The sequence below is a fragment of the Rhododendron vialii genome, chromosome 6a, assembly GCF_030253575.1.
Source record: "Rhododendron vialii isolate Sample 1 chromosome 6a, ASM3025357v1".
Taxonomy (NCBI): Eukaryota; Viridiplantae; Streptophyta; class Magnoliopsida; order Ericales; family Ericaceae; genus Rhododendron; species Rhododendron vialii.
This window is the reverse complement of record NC_080562.1, coordinates 33,921,643-33,943,845: the sequence shown is the minus strand read 5'-3', so window position 1 is coordinate 33,943,845 and position 22,203 is coordinate 33,921,643. Positions and strand designations below refer to the sequence as shown.

General features: G+C 38.6%; 2 protein-coding genes and 1 non-coding gene across 8 annotated transcripts; 1 reads left to right on the top strand and 2 right to left on the bottom strand.

Moving 5' to 3' along the window:
- Positions 1 to 403: 403 nt before the first annotated feature.
- LOC131331644 (small nucleolar RNA snoR100) lies at positions 404 to 511 on the bottom strand. The gene has a single exon (XR_009201452.1). It is a non-coding gene; the product is annotated as a small nucleolar RNA snoR100 (small nucleolar RNA).
- Positions 512 to 11,313: 10,802 nt separating this feature from the next.
- Positions 11,314 to 17,741, top strand: LOC131330721 (protein NRT1/ PTR FAMILY 6.4). Of its 2 annotated transcripts, none has more exons than XM_058364398.1 (5): positions 11,314 to 11,364; positions 13,581 to 13,695; positions 14,731 to 14,948; positions 15,641 to 16,182; positions 16,691 to 17,741. In XM_058364398.1, the coding sequence occupies exons 1-5, from the start codon at positions 11,329 to 11,331 to the stop codon at positions 17,577 to 17,579; spliced, it is 1,800 nt and encodes a 599-aa protein (XP_058220381.1). In that variant the 5' UTR covers positions 11,314 to 11,328; the 3' UTR covers positions 17,580 to 17,741. The 2 variants fall into 2 exon arrangements, with proteins under 2 accessions (XP_058220381.1, XP_058220382.1); XM_058364399.1 differs by lacking the exon at positions 11,314 to 11,364 and adding an exon at positions 13,317 to 13,493.
- Positions 17,631 to 20,023, bottom strand: LOC131330722 (uncharacterized). Of its 5 annotated transcripts, none has more exons than XR_009201178.1 (5): positions 19,968 to 20,022; positions 19,263 to 19,481; positions 18,434 to 19,156; positions 18,156 to 18,221; positions 17,631 to 18,006 (listed from the first exon to the last, which is right to left on the bottom strand). XR_009201178.1 is itself a non-coding variant. In XM_058364400.1 (4 exons), the coding sequence occupies exons 2-3, from the start codon at positions 19,452 to 19,454 to the stop codon at positions 19,022 to 19,024; spliced, it is 327 nt and encodes a 108-aa protein (XP_058220383.1). In that variant the 5' UTR covers positions 19,455 to 19,481; positions 19,968 to 20,023; the 3' UTR covers positions 17,631 to 18,221; positions 19,008 to 19,021. The 5 variants fall into 5 exon arrangements, 1 of the variants encoding a protein (XP_058220383.1); XR_009201176.1 differs by having other exon boundaries at positions 17,631 to 17,987; positions 18,135 to 18,221; positions 19,008 to 19,156; XR_009201177.1 differs by having other exon boundaries at positions 19,008 to 19,156.
- Between the last annotated feature and the right edge of the window lie 2,180 nt (positions 20,024 to 22,203).

The window sequence follows — 22,203 nt, the reverse complement described above, 5'->3', positions numbered from 1 at the left end:
CTAAGGCACGGCCATGCCGTGCCTCAAGGGCTCTCTGTACCATACAAATATGCGGCCTGTACATATTTGTGTGATGCAGAGAGCCCCTGAGGTACCACATGGCCATGCCCCAAGGGCATAGTATAATTTTTGCCCTTTGAGACATTACAACACCGTTTTGTTCGGGGCGATTGGGGTCTGCTTCGGTCTCGTTTCAATGATTTGAATTATTTGCTTCACAGATTTCGTTGAGTAAAACAACAACATAACAGAATCCATCCAGTCCTCAATCATTGGGAGTATGGGCGGGGGATGATTGGAGACAGATCTAACCTTTGACAATATATGCACAAAATGGATGCTCTCAGAATACCACTGAAAGAGTGGCCTCCCTAAAACTCCAAGAACCGAGGAGCTACAAGGACGTTTTGTTGTAGAACTATGCCCCCAAATCAAAGCCAAATGGCATCAGAGAGGGCAGACCTAGAGCTCCAAATCAATTTATGTACACATTACTATACTTCCTTCATTGATAGTCCAGAGCATCGTTGAGTAAAACAATTATGCAAAAAATCAGCTCGCTCGGATATCATTAAGGTTGCGTTCTCTTGAATTTAATTTAAATTTAACTTAAATCTGCAAGTTTTGTCCTTATTTGATTTTTTTTCAATTTGTTAGTTTTGTATCAAACTTTTGTAGGTTATTGATTAGTCTCGATAAGAGGAATCGGAAACGTAAGAAAAATAAATTTACTTTTACTCAAGTATTTTGAGAAATAACCATTTTTTAGCAAAAAAATTGACAAAAATACTTTGGTAAAAGTGAAAAAAAAAATTACTTTTCCGATTCCTCTAGTCGAGACGAATCAATAATCTATAAAAGTTTAGTGCAAAACTAACAAATGCAAAAAAAAATTCAAATACACAACTTTCAAATTTAAGTTAAGTTTAAGTTATTCAAGAGAAGCCTAAGTATCTGATCGGGACACATTATTCAATAGAACGCAGCCTTCTGATAAAAAAAAAAGAAAGACAGAGAACACAGCCTAAGTATCTGATCGGGACACATATAACTTAGCAATAATGAATTCCAGTGGAGCAGTTATTTTTGGCCCATTAGGCCCAATGAACTAGTCCACTGCCTATTTTGGGCCTTTAAGTCAGACATTCTGCAAATTTTGACACAACGGGAACGTCAATCAAATGAATATTTTGGTATTGTTCTGTTTTTTTTTTCCTTTTCAAAATGAGATAGTAGAATTTTGATTATAAAAGAAGCAAAGTAAAAAACATCAAATAGGGCATCCGTCCCTCTTAAGGAAGGACAGAAGCCACGACGGAGGGATAAATTCCCAAGTATAAGACTGACTCGCTCTCATAGCACTCTGGGCCAAGCAATGCGCAACTTCATTGCCACCACAACGAACAACTACACCAAGGACTCCGTAAAAGTAGACTGAACACGATTAATTTTAAAATTTTGATACAAACTCAGGCTCTGTTTCATAAAACTGAAAATCGAAAACTAAAAATTAAGTACTGAAAACTGAATACTAAATTTTTTAAGCTAGGGAGCTGTTTGATACGTACATAATTGACTTGGAGTATACAGATTGTCCTAAATTCTTAAGTTTTTTACTATTATGGAAAACATGAAAAAATGCAATAATTGATTGTAATATGGGATAGATTTGAAAATATGTGTGTTAAATATTGGAACACCAGCACTATTATATAAACTCCATTAAATCATGATTAATGAGGTGGTAATTGCTCTGGGAATATTTCTCTAGAGCAAGAAATAATCTCTCCATCAATAGTGATTTACACAAGATAATCTCTCCATCAATAGTAATTTACACTTGTGTAAATCTCTTTGTAGGAGGAGTGCAATACATAGTCATAGGTGTCAAAATCTATATAATATGGAGCAAAGGTTTTTGAATTCTCTATATTTTGGACAATCGAATTTGTACATATTTTTTTATAATTGAAATTTACGAATAGTAAGACTAGAAATATACTTGCAAATAATGAATATTTGGAAGAAGGACAAAAGAAAAATTAAAATTAATGTTTCCTAATTTTTTTTATTACCTTCATAATCTTATTTTGATTTCTTATTTTCAATTTTTCCTTACTTTCCTAATAGTTATCAGTCAAAAATGATTACTGTGATCTAGGGCTGGGCTGTCTCTCTCTCTCTCCCTCACACGTTAATTCCCAAACAGATGCCAATTTTGAATCCAAAACTGCTCTCTCTCTCTCTCTCTCTCTCTCTCTCTCTCTCTCTCTCTCTCTCTCTCTCTCTCTCTCTCTCTCTATACATATATATATATATATATATATATATATATGTGTGTGTGTGTGTGTGTGGGCCCTATCATTTTTTGAAATGTATTCAGATTGCTAAATGTTTAGTTGGTTAAGTGATTGAGGGGAAAAAATTGATTAATTATATATTTGGTTGTTTGATTCATTGCAGTATGTTAGTGGCAGCAAATATATTGATTTTGTTACATTTTTATTCTAAGTCATAGTTTTATCTTCGCCTTCATCGGGTTGAAAGTTGAAAACCAACGAAAATATACATGTGTCTGTGTTTCCGCATCGGAGTTAATTTTCTTATTTAACTTAATTTTCTATAGTACATAACACAAGGGTGCAGGGCTCATTCATACTTAATAAAAAATAAGTTGTTGCAATTGATGATTACTTTGATCTAATGGTTTAGGCTCGTCCTCCTTTTTTCAGTAAAGTGCTCACACTTTATGCACATATTACACAATTGTTGTGTGGGTTTGTTTACTTTTAACAACTGTACATTAATATCTTTGTGATTTTTCAAAAAAGAAGAAGAGGGAAGAATACCAAAACTTTTCAGATTCTATGCTAATTTGAAGAATATATGTATGGGAGCGTTTCGGGGACACAGAAAAGACACTCCATGTCAACCATTGAAGCCAATGGCTGATTAGAAGTTCACAAGGAATTACTCATAGTCGTGAAAAATTACTTCTGGCCGTGATGAATTACTCTTGACCGCAAAGAATTATATTTGGCCGCAAAGAATTACTCTTGGCCGCAATGAATTACTTGTGGCCACAATGAATTACTCTTGGCTGACAATTACTTTTGATTGCATTGAATTGCACTTAGCCGCATCAAATTCCTCTAGGCTGCATCGAATTGCACTTGGCCCCATCAAATTTGTTTTTAGCCGCATCGAATTGCACTTGGCCGCTACGAATTGCACTTGGCCTCATCGAATTGCTCCTTGCCACATTGAATTGCACTTGACCTCATCGAATTGCACTTGGCCGCATCGAATTGCTCTTGGCCGTATCGAATTACATTTGGCCTCATCGAATTGCATCTGGCCGCCTCGAATTACTCTTGGCTGCATCAAATTGCACCTAGCCGCCAGGGCTATCCACGAACCCGACCCCCCCGACCCGACCCCGAAAACAGGCACAATGGACGGATCTGATTACCAGTTTCGGTCGGATTCAGGTCCATTCAGTCGGATTTTGCATATTGTCGGTCGGATGTCGAATGTACCATATCATTTCTCGGGTCACCCGACCCGACCGACATATTAGGTATAAAATGAAAAAAAAAGCCCTAAATCAATTCACCCCAGTTTTTTTCGTTCGTTCCAGTCCAAACTTCCATTCTTTCTATTCCGAGGTCGAGAACATCAATTCACCCCAGTTTTTTTCGTTCGTTCCAGTCCAAACTTCCATTCTTTCTATTCCGAGGTCGAGAACATCTCTCTCTCTCTCCCTCTCTCTCTCTCTCTCTTTCTCTCTCTCTCTCTCCAACACCCACCGTAAACCCCCTCGGGTTCTCTCTACCAAACCAATCGACCCACACACTCTCGAATCTCAATCTCCACCTTAACTGAAACCTAGGGTTTCCAGATTCCTCCTTAGCTTCAAAAATCACTCGATCTGCGCATGGATTCCTGGGGTTCGTCGCCATTCTGGTCTTCTTCTTCCTCGACAACGACGGTGCCGTCCTCGGAGTGCATCGACTTTTGAACCAGTCGTTTTTGAAGTTTGATGTGCTATGTATGTATTTATCTTTTGAAGTTTGATGTGTTCTATAATTTGTATGTATTTATCTTTTGAAAGTGAAAGTGATGTGTTCTTAGATTTGTTGCCGTCTGGTCTTCTTGTTCTTCATTGATCTCTCTTTCTCTGATTGTAGTTTTTTTTTTTTTTTTTTTCCTTTTTTCTCTAAATCCGACAACCCGACCCGACCCCGATAAATTCAACCCGACCACATTTCGGTCAGAGCCCGACCAGTGGTTCGGTCCGTCTCAGGTGGACATTTCAATAATCCGACTGAAGTCGACCCTGACCCGACCAAACCCAACCCGTGGACAGCCTTACTAGCCGCTACAAATTACTCTTGGACGCATTGAATTACTCTTGGCCGCATCAAATTGCACTTGGCCGCTACGAATTACTCTTGGCAGCATCGAATTGCTTTTGGCCGCATCGAATTGCTCTTGGCCGCATCGAATTACTTTATGGTCTCGCAATTATTTGCAATCAAGGGTAATTCTATGCGGCCAAGAGTAATTCTTCACGGATAGAAGTAATTTTTTATGGCCAAAAGTAATTCATTGCGGCCAATAGTAATTCATTGAGGCCAGGATTAATTCATTGCAGTTAGGAGTAATTCTTCGTGGCAAGAGTAATTCTTTACGGTCAAGAGTAATATTTTGCGGCCATGAGTAATTCTTCTGGTCAGGAGTAATTCTTTGTGGCCAATAGTAATTATTCGCGTCAAATTTTTTTTCTTTTTAACTTATACGTAAGAGAATAAAATTGTTGCTCAATACAACTTGAGTTGTTAGTTTAGATGATTTGGAGTTTCATGATCTGTTTGGGATTGAAAATTGTAGGTTTTTTGTTGGAGCCTTTTGGGTAGATAGAGTTTCAAACTCTATTCCTTACTTGATTATGTGTAATCTTCGAACCATTTTACTTTTCTATTTTTCTAGGTCAATTAAAGAAATAAGTGTGATAGGGGTGTCACTTTTGAGTGAGTGAACGTTCAAAAAATTGAATTCGAGTTAGAATCCCGTATGATTATACATTATTAATATCTTTGATGCTATCCCTAAATGCAACTAACGGAATTAAACAGATTTGGTAACATTTATTGTGTTAGACTATTTTATGAACTTGGTTAGATAAACTATGTTTGTAACTTATTCTTAAAATGAAAATTTTTGAGAAGTAGATTTTGTTGGGAGAAAGAAAATTTTTCTAATTCACGATTATTTGTAATGCTCCTCTCGCATGAGGCGAGACCATATACATTTCCGGGAATCATCTCATGTGAGATGGTGTTAAAAAAAAACCGTTGTATCTACACACAAAACTTCGGAAAATTAGAGTTTGATACTTTATTTAAACTATATTTAGAAAGCATTGCGCCATGCACGGGCAATTACTAGTCATATTATATGCGACACCCATATCTCCCATCTCAAACCAATAATATCCCGGTTCCTACTACAACGTGAGACTTTTCATTAGATGCATGCATGAATTGCCATTATAAAAATACTCCGTTTGCTCTGTAATTTCTCTCCGCAGTTTGAGAACGATACGGAGTAACTCGTCAGGGAAGAAGTCATTGTCGTCGGGTGTTCCAACGCTAGTGAGGGGACAGAGGGTGTGTGCTGTGCAGCTTCGTGCTGCACAGCGTGCTGCACGGCCTCCGGCGAGGCTTTTCCGGCATTGGTTCGACGATCGGAGACGTTCACCGCGTGGAGCTCGTCGAGTTCTATGTGTGCATCAAAAATCAGCTCAATCAAATATCGTTAAGGGCCTCATCCGGACATATATAACTTGAAAAAAAATGAATCCTAATGGATACGAAACACTGGATCAAAACCACTAAATCCATTTTTTTCAAGTTATATATGTTCGGATGAGGACCTTAACGATATTTGATCGAGCTGATTTTTGGTGTACATGTAGAACTCAACGAGCTCTACGCGGTGAACGTCTCCGATCGTCGAAACGATGCCGGAAAAGCCTCGCCGGAGGCTGTGCAGCGCGCTGTGCAGCACGAAGCTGCACAGCACACACCCTCTGTCCAGTGAGGTGGGGGAAGGGGCGGCGATGGCAGTGGACGATGGTGGAGGGAGTGGGGCATTGAGGCGGAGGTGCCGAGCCGAAAGATCAGAGGAGGGGGCAAAGGGAAGTGTCGTCGTCCATGAAATTGGCGGAGGTGTCTTGTCTTTGCTTAAAACAAATTCACTTGTATCCCTATATATTCTGTCAAAACCTTTTTGAGGGATTTTCCACCAAATTTCCCTTCAAATCATGCAGCCCATATATCTAAAAGAGATAAAACAACCAAAAAAGTTCTTAAAGAAACAATCAAAACACTCTTCAATGGTTTTACACGTGCTTCGCCCCAATTAGATTTGGTGGGTGGGTAAACAATCAACATAAAAGAGTCCCCAACGTGTGATTCTGGTATACTCCAGATCTTTAGCCAGTATCCAAGCCAATTCCTGCAAGTAATAATTACTACTACTTGACTGAATGAAGCTGATAGTTTGTCTCTTGATAAACCCAGGCGGTCCGCCTAGGACTTAGGGCCTGTTTCAGAACGTGAATAATAACTTATTTTTTATCTAATAATAAGATTTGTTTCACAAAAATAAAAAGAAGGTACTTATTTCTTTGAGAAGTTTCAAAATAAGTACTTATTTTTTAAGAAAGTTTCCGGAACGGGACCTTAGCCCGTTCCAGTTTCTTAAAAAAAGAACTTTTAGAAAATGAATGTAATTTCAAGTTCAAAAATTATGTGTTTATGCAAATAATTTTCCTATCAATATAGATCTTATTTGATAGATCTCGTTAAAATCTTTTAAACGGTGTAAAAAAAATTGAAATATTATTTTTTATTTTCGTTATATTTGAATTTGAAATTATCTTCTTTTTGAAAAAGAAGGTTTAGAAAGAAAACGGAACGGGACCGAGGTTTGCTCCCTTCTAAGGTTTAGGTTCGATTTTCTTTACCAACAACTCTTGGGGTCATCTCACCACACACGTAAGCGTGTGAAACGGTTGTGAGAGGAACAGTAAGAATTAGTTCGAGGTGCGCGAAAGCTAGTTCAGTATAACCAGCATTTCCAAAAAAAAAAATTTGTCTCTTGATTCCATTTGGGACCCTCCGAAACCAGAAATAGACAAACAACCCACAACCCTCCGAAATCCAACTGTCCTTTCCATCTCTGGTAGTTTCTTTAATTTGACCTTACGGAAAAAGGTACTCTAACTTCTTGTTTTGCTATTGATAAGAAAGATGCAGTGTACCGATGGTGGTAGCCTACATGTCATGACAATTCTCACCCCCAGAAATGACTCAGGCTCGAGTCTCGTCAAGGACGATAATAGATTATTGCCATCTTAGTAGTACTTAGGTGGAGATATGGTGACGGACTGTCCTCACGAATAATAGTTATGGCTTGAACTGGATATTTCACAGCAGATTGGGAGCTCTTATAATTACGCCCAGAAATTGCTCTGCTGGTTGCTCCCCCACCTTTTTGTACGATAAAAAAAAGAAAAGAAAAAGAAAGATGCAGTGTAAATTATGAAAACTAAAATCACTCGCATATGGAGTACTTTTTGCCACTTTTCCCCTGTTAAATTCTTCCTTTGGTTCCACCCAAAAACAAACTTCCTTTGTGCCATTGAAGAATAAAGACTATTATACAACGTTGAAATTTAAAAGACCTTCTTTCTCTCCCAGTGTCACAAGTAGGGATGTGAAAAAAAAATACCACCATGCAACCTGCCAAACCGACTCAACCCCAACCAACCTGCACCAACACTGTGGTTGGGAAGGATGTACGAATTGGGTTAACGGGTGATAAGCTGTCCAGTTGTAGGTTGGATTGACTGCGGGTTATATCCTCTCAAATAGCCATAAATCCGTTATCTTTAATTTTATATCGAAAAACACCATGAACATTGCCCTTGAACAATTAGTAAAATTTAGTTTGTTTGGGCGGGTAAACTTATTTTTTTAGTCTTTACCATTCAATTATCTAAGAGTTGTCCATTGCTCTTGTTTAAATGACCATTGTTAGTCTTTTTCTCTCGCCGTTCAAACAAATTTAGTTTCTCTCGTTTTTTACTTCTTTTTCGAATTGATTTTTCATTTTGAAAGTTGCCACACATGCAACCCGACTTAATCCGCAGTTCCAAAACGCTCAAAACTCAGTCAATTACCTGCCGTTTCGAAATTGTGTGGGTTGGTTGCTGGTGAAAAAAAAAATGGTTAAGAACTTGTCTCAAAATTCGGAGAAATTGACCCACGCATATCCCTAGTCACAAGGTTGATGTGAATATATTGTGAGAGCGTTTCATCCTTTAGGCCTCATTTCGGCTGCTAAATTTGTCCAACCCACTTGTTTAGCCTAACTTTACTTGGGGACCGTGCTGCACGCCAAAACGTCGACGTCGTTTTGGCATTGTGTTGTGCCAAGTATTTTAGCCAACAAGGGACTCGTTTGGCTGCCCAAATTTCTGCCGTTTTAGATTATAGTCACAAAACAGAACGACGATGTCTTAATCAGTACAGAAAAGCCCTATCATCTCTCCCTAATCCCTCATCTACTCCTGCACCTCCCGCCAAAACCATCGACTCCTGCTCGGGTTCTAACTTAAATTCCATCTTAGCATAAAATGCCATTTAGTTGTCCCAGCCAATATTTTGATACTAAAGCTAACCAAGAGTTTCCAAACGTTCCAAAAACAAACAAGACGAAAAGTGACTGTTTGGTTCTCCTTTCAGAAATAATCTCTCCAAAACTTTTGACTGTTTCGTCATCCGTGTCTTTTCGTCTTTAGTGATTTTTTGTAAAATTTTTAACTTATTTTATACTTTTTGGATGTACATAGCGTACCTCTATTCAAAAATAAAAGAGTTTTTAAAAATGTTAAAAAAATTTAGTAAAGACGAAAAAATACGTAAATCTATAGAATTTTTTTATCTCAAAAATAAATCTCAAAATTGCAAACCAAACAACCCATTAAAAGTAACACAATTTACGCAAATATGAAACAACCCAACTCTTTTTAGCAAGGGTTTGGTAGCTGCACTTTTCAGTTTGTTCGGTGATCGGCAAATGTGGTTGCGGACAAACTCGCAAGGTTCGGGATGCAAGGTCATGGCGTGAAGACTTGGGAAGGTAGACCTTTCGATTGGTTATTGGCTGCGATAGAATGTGATAATCATCTTTCTTAGTTCGTTGAGTTGGTATTTCCAATAAGATTTGTTACCATTTTGGCGTGCGCACACACACACACAAAAAAAAAAACCCTCTTTTTAATCATGCGTCTTCTTAAATTTAGGCTAAGCCATTTTAGTCCCCAAAACAAAATAGCCGTGCCCGACTCTGGGTACATCAAAATGGATTTTTTTTGGGACCTTTGCAAAAATATTCAGCCAAATTGAACCGTTTGAAGTATTTATGTGGAATCCCGAGATGTATCCCACACAGTCATGAGTACATTTGGAACTCATTTTGGTCTGCCCATAGTTTTTTTTGAAACAAAATAAAGTAAAGAAAACGTATTTTGAGGACATCCCAAAAAAGAAAAAAAAAAAAAAACCGATTTTGTAAACGTGATTATTCCCCCACAAAACACGGATCCGGGGATGCTGACGAGCAGCGGATCCAGCCATTTATCTCGGCATGAATAACTCAGATCAAATATAAGCACATTCAAATATGAACCGTCCACTGTTCGGTTAAGTCCGAACCATCAATTACCGAGATAGCTGAATCGGCCGCCCTATACCGCTTTACAATATTCGGACAGGTCATCATCGATCAATCCTCGTCCACAAGTGATGATCAATCAATCCAATTTTAAAAAAAGGCTAGATATACCCCAAGCCTACCGTCCCACGGGTCATCATCGATCATTCGATAGTGTTCAACATCGTTTTCCCCATCCCCAAAAACGGGGGGGGGGGGGGGGGGGGGCGGCGGTGGGACACGTGCTAATATGTGGCCTACGATAGTGTTCAACATCGTTTTCCCCATCCCAAAAAATTGGGGCGAAAACACGTGTTAATATGTGGTTCTACAACATTCGGATTTCGGATGGTATCATTGAGGACAATAACTTCACAATGATTTCCAAAAATCAAAGACAAGAGCAAGCAATGATTGCACCAAAAATGTCCAGCTGCATTTTGGGATGCTCTCTAGTGCGAGATTCGAGACATTCGTCTCGATAATTAATGGTCCAAATTTTATTAATTTCGACCCTTACAAATTTTTGTCGTCTATTGCCGACAGAAAAATTTGGACAGATAATTGTTAAGACGGACGGCTCGTATCGCGCCCTACAACCCTGAGCATCCTTGAACAACAGCGTCCTGAGTCCAACTCGACTCCTACATCCCCACACGCAATTGGAAAATAGATACAATGCCAAGTACATTGGACAGAAGCAACAATAGCGTCCGACTTGGCCGACCAATTATTATTCAACCACAAATATTTATACACACACAATTTTTGATGGGAAGTGTGCGTAGGCTTCAATGTGAATGTAAGTGAATGTTTATGTAAGTGGTTGCGGTTATAGAATGATTGCTTGACCAACTGAATCAAAAAATAATTAAGCGCTCCAACCCCCTACAATTATATACTACTACTAACGTGGAAGCCCGGGACTAAAAGTGCAAGTCCAAAGTAAAAAATTTGAGCTGATATCCTATTCGAAGAGGGAGAGTTTCAAGGGGCTGCTCCAGCTTCACTGACTCTGTCCTGACCTCAAGGGGGAGCACACGTTGGTATGGACACTCCTTTGAAGCTTGCTCACATTTTTTACTGTCCAATTAACTCAATCCAATCTTATACAGTAACATCTTTTCTCTCTATTCCCGTAACCGAGACAGTTGGCCCAACGATTGTGTAGCTGTACTCAAGTATAGTGAAATTGTGAGTACCACTCCTGTAGAGAAGATGTTGAATCGTTCGATACTCTTGCTGATGGGTTGGCCAGGGGTTGGGGGGTGAGATAGGTTCTTCTAAAGTACGGGAAAAAAAAAAAAAACCACCACCTTACCCCGCAAGTAACTGCTAGGGGTAGTCATGGAAGTCGAACTTCAAATTACACTGAACGTCCGATCATATAAATAACTGCATCGTTTTAGCCTTTTTAGGTAGTTAAATAATAATAATTTGTCTCTCCTAGCCTTCATCTCGATCTCCTTCTTAATTCTTCACTGCGTTAATCTCTATCATTGCCCAATCTGAATTGGCCTCAATTCACTTAGTTTAAACCACATGGAGGGGGGCAATGAAAATCACCGGCCGAGACAGGTTTGTCGACAATTAGTTTTTTTTTTTTGGGGGGGGTTGTTAAGTCTTTTTTGAGTTTTTGTTAGATTACTTTAATTTCATGAATATGCTTGGTTAGTATATATCTTTCTTGCTTAGCAAAAGAAATATGCTTTGTTAGTATTTGCATCGATTTTAATTGGGGCTTTATGAAGGGTTGAATTTTGGTTGTCGATCGGTCGTCGTCGTTCATCTGATTTCTTTCCGAATTTTCATTCATTTATGTGCATGCAAAGTCGGTAATTATAAATGCTTAAACATATGGAGTTTGGCATATTCATTGCAATAATCGACGTGCGCGCACACGCATCGCGTGTGCCACGCGTCTAGTAAATTGAACGCGCAATAAGCAAAAATAAAAAAAATAAAAAATAGTAGGATGGTTATCAAAATCTCATATATACTTTTCAAAGCACCTAACGTGTTTTCATATTTTGTAAAGTCTTACATGTCAATTAGTCATTCACGATTGGAGTTCAAATTTTTCCACCAACGCATAAGTGTTATTTTCTTTGCATTTGTCAGGATTACTTCTCCCCATAATGACATTACTAGTTGAGTTGGACTTTTAGTTATTGTGGACTTGTTTTCAGTTTAACTTAATTCTGATACTTCTATTCTCCAACGCATGTAAATAAACAAATAAATAAGCAGGGGGGGAGGAGGAGAAGAGGAGAACGAAGGGAGTGAAAGGGATATGAAACGAATGAAGTAGTTAAGGGGAAGTTTGAAAGGGATATAGTACTACGCAATGAACATGACGAGTAAAAAATTTCCAAAATATCCAGTAGTCTATGATGCATATTTGGTGACCAGGTGATGCGTCACCATTCAATGGTAGAAAGCGCTCCATTACACGACAAATGAAGCACATTCGACTAATATACTGGTGACACATCACATGCATAGTAATCAAAATGTGGTCACCAAAATATTAGTGTATCCTTTAAGTGCATCTGACCCCATGAGTCCCGAACATCCACTGAAATTTTCCAAGATATTCAGTAGGGGAACCTGCCCCCACTAGTCCCTCACATCCACTGATTGACAGAAGTAACAGTTCGAGCACTATCTCTCATTAGTCGAGGTGCACGTAAGTTGACTTAGACATCCTAATTTACAATACTCCGTAGTACATAAAAAAGGGACTATCTATCCCTCATGCCAGAATTTGCAACTCCCAAATCTGCTTCCGTTAATGCAAAGCATATAGGCTTGCGGGTGTTATGGCAAAACAAGCTTCTTCGGAGCAAACTGTGTTCTAATTTCCACCAAAAGCCTCTGAATCTTTTTAGCTTCCTTTTCGTCGTATGATGGCAAGGCTTTTGGAATGCCCAGATCTCTATCTTTCCTGGACATTTGTACTTCTCCTGTGTCAATATAAATAGACAATAGATATAACGTAGAAAAAGAGAGAGCACCATATGATGCTTTACATAAACATAAGGCCAGAGTGGGCCAAGGGGTAGCTCAAGTGGCATCAGGAATGAGCTGTAAACTATGCAGACATCCTGAGTTCGAAATTTGACAACCTCTTGGGACCAGACCGCAAGAGAGAAATCTCTTGTGAATCCCCTTTTGAACACCCTGGTACAAATTTCTGAAGCCGCTATTGAACCCAGACATCCTAAGTTCGAAATTTGACAACCTCTTAGGACTAGGCCCCAAGAGAGAAATCTCTTGTGAATCTCTTAGTTCCGGCGGGTGCGCGTGAACTGACCCGAATCCATTTTGAAGTTATATGCTGTGAAGATAGTAACTGACTGGGGTCCATGAAACGTCACTTTCTACTGTATTTTCAGATTTGGTCCGTGAGCACTTACCACAGAGACGTTCCAAAAACTTTGCATAGAGCAAACTTCCAATCAATCCGAGTCACTCTGAATCAAAAAACGAGAAAAACACAAATCAATCTGAATCAATCATTCTACACATCTAGAATATACGTGGAGTACATGGATTGCTACTAATGCCGAACCCCTGTATAATTTCTTTTCCTCCACTCAGTTGTTCAGTCCCACCTACTCATCTATATTAAGAATAAGAACCTTGAACCAAGCATTAACTTGTTCTGCATCTTTTCCATCCTCTCTCTCTCAACTAACACCATGGTAAACATCAAACAACTTCAATTTCCTGTTGAACTTGGCTACACTAGTGAACCTCGTCCTTTAACTCTTCTTCTCCCATGTTAACAGGTTTTGGTTGATGCCAAAGGCGAGGCTGAAATTGATGAAAACGTAGTAGATGTCAAGGGGAATCCCGTGGACAAGTCGCGGACCGGTGGATGGCTCGCTGCAGGCCTCATCTTAGGTACTACTTTTTTCATTTCTGTAAGGAAAACCAAGAACAGAGCACATCATGCTGTTGGGGCGGTGGGGAGGGGGGAATGGGGATTGTAGTACTCCTAATTTGATGAGCAGGGAGTAAGGGTGCCACTGTGCCAGTCACTTGAGCAAACCCGAGATGCTTGGTACTTTCTCAACTTAAATGAACAAATGTGTCCATGAGTTATGAATAACCACCGGAGCTGGTAGCCTAGTGACAAACAGCTCACTCCCACAGGGTTTAGGCTCGGGAGGTTGCAGGCTTGAGGCGGATGGAGGACGCCTCTTGATGCCTTGCAACCTTGCTGGCCCGACTGTGGCCCTCAGTGTGGAGGTGGAAACCTATGAGTGATTGGTTCTTCACGGTGCCCGCCATGAGTTGATTGAGTTCCAATAGTAACCCCTAGGGGAGTTGCTATAGCCAGTCACCCCCACCTCCACCCTTTTATTGAGAAAACAATAGAGTTCTGTGTGACAGCCCCATCCCGCATCGGTAAGAAATATGAAAAGTGTAAACCGGTATGCATACAACCACTTCCTTACTGCTAAATAGTGTAATCTTCTTTTTGGTAAACAAATAATGTAATCTTTAGTTTTTCGGCCCAAGTTGTTAAGCTTGCTTACTTCATGGTCATAGGAAACTCTAGTCTTGTGGAGGTCTACTTAGCGTTGTGGTAGAGGATTAGAGGCTCTCGAGGGGTAGAGGCCCTGGACTAGTGCACCATTCTCCGCATATCATCTGCTATGCAGCCTCATTAGACATGCTATTATACATCCACCAGTCAAGGAAAGTTACCATAACTTTCCGCAGGGGCCACAAGGGGCGCAAAAATGATGTTGCGTAGAAACTTGCTATTGAATAACTTGAGCTCAAGTTTTTAGCTTTTGGACCATGTCATTAGGCCCACTTTTTCAATGTACCAGACGTGGTGGGTTGTTTTCTTCTTACCTGAATCAATAACTGGATAATGTCTCGGTAATATGACCCCATTCTAAAGGTAAACATTGACTTTGGGTGTAGGGACTGAACTCTCTGAGAGGATATGCGTGATGGGAATCGCAATGAATTTAGTGACTTACTTGGTTGGAGATTTGCATCTTTCATCATCCAAGTCAGCAAATACTGTCACCAACTTCATGGGCACCCTCAATCTCCTTGGCCTTCTCGGCGGTTTTGTAGCCGACGCTCGGCTTGGCCGTTACTTGACTGTTGCAATCTCTGCTTCCATTACTGCTTTGGTAAGGTTTGGCCGAAACTATGTAATTAGAACTCGTTCCAATATTAAGTTTGAACTACTTTCGTTAGTCTAGCGAAGGTAATAGAAACCCCTAACCTAAAGCAAAACAAGCTAATTGGATGGGGACTACTCAGAAAAATCATCCAACAAATAAGAACCCCGCCCCCCCCCCCCCCCCAAAAAAAAAAAATAATAATAAATAAAAGGGCTGTCACAATCCTAAATTTTTCTATTTACAGTGTAGCTATGGCTAAATTTATAATTCTGACACGAAACTTCCATGCACTACAAGTCTGAAAATGTGGCTTAAAAAACAACCCCCCACAAAATTGAATGCTTTGGTTTAATAAATTGAAGTAAAGAATTCAAAGAATACGGAGAAAAGCATTTCAAGAGGACTCGGATCTTCTAAGTTGAGAATAGATTCAATAGGAAGTAGGAACCTCATATCTATCTATATACACACACATATGCTATATATATACGCCAAATAAAATTCAACTTTCTGTGAAGATCCAATTTATGAATAGACCATGAAATTTCGTTCACAACACGTACACATACTCGTCATCGAATCTTATAGGACACACAACTATAGGTGTTCCCTGGTCACCGCACTGCATACTCTCTCTCTCTCTCTCTCTCTCTCTCTCATGTCACAGAATCTTATAATCCTGCTGATAATTACAACAGGGCGTCACACTGTTGACACTAGCCACAATTATCCCTAGCATGAGACCCCCTCCATGCACAGACTCAAGAACACAACAATGCATCGAAGCCACCAGCCGCCAACTAGTTCTGCTATATGCCGCCCTCTACATGACGGCACTAGGTGCTGGGGGGATAAAGTCTAACGTCTCAGGTTTTGGGTCCGACCAATTTGATACAAGAGATCCCAAGGAGGAGAAGTCCATGATCTACTTCTTCAACAGGTTCTACTTCGGTATCAGCACTGGCTCCCTATTTGCTGTAACAGTGCTAGTATACATACAAGACAATGAAGGAAGAGGATGGGGGTATGGGATTTCAGCAGGGACGATGGTAATAGCTGTTGCTATATTGCTGTATGGAACAAGCTTTTATCGGTACAAGAAGCCCCAAGGGAGCCCTTTGACTATTATATGGAGGGTGGTTCTATTGGCTTGGAAGAAGAGGAGTCTTCCTCATCCTTCCGACCCCACCTTCTTGAATGAGTACCACAAAGCCGAAGTCTCGCATACGCAAAAGTTCAGGTAAACATGAAGGACACGGCTCTTGAAAAGAGTGAATGATTATGAAGCACAGTGACAACACAACAATTTTAAAAGTTGCAGGATATTAATGGTTGGGGATACTAGCGAGACATATAGCTTTTATGGTATGGTTAATATAGATTAATACATGGAGATATACAACATATGTAGCATACCAGTGATACCACTCAATCCTAAAACATGAATAATGAGGAATAAATGCAATAAATTTTGTTACATATAAATTCTCCTTTTACCACCGCATGATAAGTTTTTTTCTTCAAACGCATAGACTCGTTTATCCTCAAGTGTCTTAAGCATGTTTGGCTCTTAGACAAAACAGTAGTAGTGTAGTACATTTAAGGTTTGTGGCCAACACAGAAAAGCAACCTTTTCAGAATTGTCTGTTCATCTTGGATAATGAAGAATGCATTTTGTTCAATTTCATGAATAAGTATTCCGTATAAACTTAAACGCTTCCAATTGATCGATCCATGTAAACGACCAGGTGTCTTGACAAGGCTGCAATCCTGGATGACTACGCAGCTGCCAACGGAAACAGAAACAACCCTTGGATAGTCTCAACAGTGACTCAAGTAGAAGAGGTGAAATTGGTACTGAAGCTAATCCCCATATGGTCCACCTGCATCCTCTTTTGGACAATCTACTCTCAGATGAACACCTTCACCATTGAACAAGCCACCTTCATGAACCGACACATTGGGTCCTTCGTTGTCCCTTCAGGCTCTTTCTCCTTCTTTCTCATCATCACAATTCTCCTCTTCACATCCCTAAACGAAAAGGTTTTCGTCCCTTTGGCACGAAAACTCACCCACAACAACCAAGGAATCACAAGCCTCCAGAGGATTGCAGTTGGACTAATTTTCTCAGCAGTTGCCATGGTAGCTTCTGCTCTAATAGAGAAGCACAGGAGAGAAATGGCTGTAAATCAGAACACTCAAATTAGTGCCTTCTGGCTAGTCCCTCAGTTCTTCCTTGTGGGTGCTGGGGAAGCTTTTGCTTACGTTGGACAGCTGGAGTTTTTCATCAGAGAAGCACCGGAAAAGATGAAATCTATGAGCACAGGGTTTTTCTTAAGCACTCTATCAATGGGATACTTTGTGAGTAGTTTGCTGGTGTCTTTGGTGGATAAGGTGACGAAAGGGAACTGGCTTCGAAGCAACTTGGATGAAGCTAAACTGGATAACTTCTACTGGATACTTGCGGTGCTAGTAGTGTTGAATTTCTTAGTTTTTCTTGCCTTTGCAGCCAAACACCAGTACAAGGTACAGCCCACTACAAGTCACGGTCGGGAGAAGGAGCTCAAGATTTGGAACGATGGGTCGATTGAAGATCCAGAGAAGAATAAGAGTGCCAAAGAAAAAGAGGGACCTTAGAACAAGCACTTCCAAATTATTTTCCAGAACAGCTACATTCTTCATTTTCTAAAACCATCTCTGGCAGGAATAACCCAAAGTTCAAATTTATCTTACACTCTTATCAAGAAGGTACAAATGTATAAACATCTTGCCAGTTATATGGAATGTAGTATTGATGTCCATGGGTATGGGTACTTTTATCCAAACAAAACAAGGTATTAGGTTTGCATTTTTTGTTTCAGTTGACCATCAAAGACAACAAAATATCTCATAAACTTCACTTGGCTGCAGTGTTATTCTTTTTCCCCAAGTAAAGAATGTGCATTTTGTTATCTATTAACAAATTTTAGCATAATCTCCAAAAAAAACTACCACAAATTAAGATTCTTGCGAGGACAACAGAATGTATCATAAAGGTTCATTTGGCAGCGGTGATATTTTTCCCCTACAGTAAAGAATGTGCAAATTGGTTATTCGTAAACAAATCACAGCATAAATTCCAAAAGCATACATCCAAATAAAATGTTGCCATGGCCATACGTATTCAGCAACAAATTAAAACTGTTTAGTACGTTGAGAAAAGATCTGGATCACCTATGCCACCATTCCGCATCGGCCCCGCATGCAATTCTGCTCATGACCAGTTCATATCAAAATTCTCTGCAGAAAAAAGGAAAAGAACGAAAAAATTAGAAAGATGTACTCAGTACAAATTTTGTGCAGCCACTAAAATATATGGCTAAGCATGTAGGTTCCAAAAAAAAAATTCCATCTGCTGTGGCAGGACTACAAATAAGTGGTCCGAGTTCATATCAAACAATGGCCCAAAAGCTACTCATTACTTAACATTTAGAAGAAAAAAAAAAACCAACCTGGTTAGGTCCAATACTTCGACCTTTGGATTTGAATTGGATGACATAACAAGAGGGCGTGCAACAATTCTTCTACTTGCTTCTCAGAGCTTGATATCAAACGGAATGAAACTTAACCGACATGAAGCGGCATTGAAGCAAATAGTATCCGCATATTGTGGACATACCAATCAGCAAGTGATTTGGTGAGGAAGTCCAAGACCACATACCAAACATAACCCATACACCATTAAGCAAAATAAATGAACCAAGCATGAAAATCATTAGATCACTTTTCCCACCATCCCAATTTATAAGCAAACATGGATGAAACTTCACTATTTATGATTTTTTTTTGGCTACCATAGAAGATTTCATTATTTTCACAATTCCACATAAACAAAAAACATTTCAGAGAAAATAGCACAAGTAGTGCACCACCAACCACAAAAGCTTGTGCCCATTGACTAGTAAAACTATCAACACCTCGACAGAAGTGCTCGATAACATTTCAATGTACATAGATATCTTTCTTAAAACTTGAATACTTCGATGACCGTTTGTTTCAATACCCCAAGGAGGCTTGGGAACCAACCTTGGCTGAATAGGTCACTCGGAGTAATTACTTACAGAAGCAGGGAGGTGAGTGACAACCAACGGGGAACCAAGAGCCAGGTGTTTTGCCCCCTCCTGTTTACGGGCTTTATACATCTCCTCAGTCTCAATCACAACCAATCTTTTAACCTAACCGAGCATCATAAAAGCAACATTCAAAAACAAGAAACCCCCCAAAAAGAGAAGACATCTCACACAAAAATGAAACTGGGATTTCTTCCGAAGTTTTCTAAACCTGTTGAAGCATTCCTCTGACAGTCGGGGTGTTCCACCTCATGACAGTTCGATTGCACTTGCGAAGGCGTAACGCCTCTAATGTACGCCTGTGCAGTCTCCTGGTTCCGGGAATACCCCTCACCAAGGTTACGCATAAGTTGGAGCTCCATTCAACAGGTACACATGCTTTGTAAGCCTTGAATGCATTCATTTCTTCACTTTATTTGCACCACACTGCCTAGTAAAATATTTGAGCTTAATGATAGTTTCATTTTTTTGTTTCGCTTGTTCCGCGTGAATTGACCCCAAAGATACTAACTTTAAGAGATAAAATTGCAAGTATTATAATTCTCAAAACATCGTATACGAGAATTGCTAGGTATATGTAAAAAAAATTAATTACGTAAACCAAAGGGGTTGGCCAAGTGGACTTAGGGTTTGCTCCTCCTGAGGTCTCCTGAGGTCTCAAGTTTGAAATTTTCCACGTGCTATCAATTTTTTTGGGGTCAGTTCATGCGGAATATTTTGTCCGGCTTTAAGTGGAACCACGCTAATGAACGGTGGATTTATGATCTCACGGCACGTAAGCTAGCCCGGACACTTTATAAAAATAATAATTCACTGGATAAGAATGATGTTAAGAATCATGCAGATGATGTGTTACAATTGTATCATCTTGGAAACGAGAGAAAGGAAGATCTACGGGAGATAGGAATCGACTGACCTTGCCAAAGACAACTTCGGAGCTCTGAAGAGGAATCGCCAGGAGGAAGAAGCCCCAGACAGGAGAGGCAAGTCGTTAAATAGTCGTTTCAGCCCCGTTCCGGAACTTAAAAAATATCCTTATTTTTTAAGAAGCTAATTTCAAGTTCAAAAATTATGAATTTATTAAAATTTAAAAATATGCATTATGGATCTTATTTGAAATATCTTATTTGAAAGATCTCAATGAGATCTTTTATACGATGCAAAAAAATTAAAATATATATTTTTCATTTACATTATTTTTTAGTTTGAAAATGTGAAATAAGCTACTTATTTTTTAAGAAGGTTTCTGAAACGGAACCTAATTTAACTACGTCCCCCCTTCGCTTTCTTTTTAAATCTTCTTAAACAAAAATTTTAATTTGAAGTTTAAATGTAATAAAATTAAAAAATAATTTTTAATTTTTTTTTACCATTTAAATGATCTCAATGAGATTTATCAAATAAGATTCATATTGTAGAAAAAGTATTTGTCTAAACATATGATTTTTGAGCTTGAAATTATCTTTCTTTTCTAAAAGTTACTGTTTTTTTCAAAACTGAAACTGGCCCTAAGAGCATCTGTAATGTAATAATCAAAAGTGAATAATCAAAACTTGTCATGTCAGCTTTTGATTATTCATTAAGAGGGTTGCTAAAATTAGCAATGTTAAGTCCCACATTGTCACTTTTGATTATTTAAATGCCCAAATTTGATTATTGGTTAGAAGGTTGCTAACTTTGATTATTACAATGTGAGTATTTTTTTAAGCACATATTGCTAACTTTAGCAATCTTTTAATTTTGATTATTACATTGTGGATGCTCTTATGCTCTAAGAGCGTCCACAACGTAATAATCAAAATTGGATAACCAAAAGTTGTCGTATCATCTTTTGATTATCCATTTAGGGGTTGTTAAAGTTAGCAATGTCAAGTCTCACATTGTTTATTTTTTGCCGATAATCAAAATGGATTGGCAAAAATTTAAATCTAACGGTCAATTTTTTTCTTCTCAATATAATGGTCTACATTAAATGGCATTTTAGTAAAATAAGTGAAAGGTCTCGCATTTGTTAAGATTCATAAAATGATCAATATTGTTAAATACACAACCACTTGCCAAAATAGAGAGTGAAATTTACCTACCAATAAAACATTTGCTTTATGGATGGTGAGTTTCACTCTCCGGTTGTACTTGATTGAGAAGACGTGGGGTCCAATAAATTTGGTTATTGACAAAAGGTTGCTAGTTTTGATTATCCAAATATCCAAATTTGATGAGTTGCTAAGAGGTTGTTAAGTTTACTTATTACAATGTGAACATTTTTTTAACACACATTGCTAATTATAGCAACTTTTTGGTTTTAATTATTACATTCTGATGCTCTAAGTCCTATAAATCTAGGGGTTTATTACACTAGCTTGCCTTTTACTTTCCCCATTTCTCATTTTATCAACCTTTTTTTTATTTTCTTTTTTTTCACTAAAACGGTATAGATACATACCGTTGGACGTGACAACTGACAAGAGAATTCCCTCCCGAGGTTGGGCTACAAACGAACAGAGCTATTAGCGAGCCATTCAGGACTCGGCTCGAATTGACTAAGTATTAGTTAACTAGTCGAGCACTAGTTAACGAGTCGAGCATGAGGTTTAGGTTGAGTTCTTCTAAATTTAACTTATTTTTTTCGTTTTGTGTGTTTTGTTTGTCTTTTCTGAATTTTTGTTAGATTCCTGCGATTTTTTTTGGATAAATCATCTGTCTCGATGAGAGGAGTATAAAAAGTACAAAATTATGACCAAAACAAAAAAAAAGTTCGCTAAAGACGAAAAAAATATCAAACAGCTGTCTTCTGAAATTTAAAAGCCGTGGTATTTCTTATTGCAATCCCAACAATGGCTTATAAAATTAGTGTGTCATGTGATATAAATATGGTGCTAAAGCATCCGTAAAATATCACATATACTAAAATTTGTGAAACTGTTTCTGTTGCACCATTTTACCAAATGGAAACATTATTAATGCACTGCTCTTAAATAAAATGGTTTCGTCTAATGGGCATGTTCCACTAACTAAAATAACTACTTATTTTTTGAATTAAAAAGTGATGTATTATGAAAGAATGAGTTGTCTCATAAAATGAAAAATAAGTACTTAAAAAATATAACGGAACAGAATTACTACGTCACATGGAAATGAAATATCTCCATTCT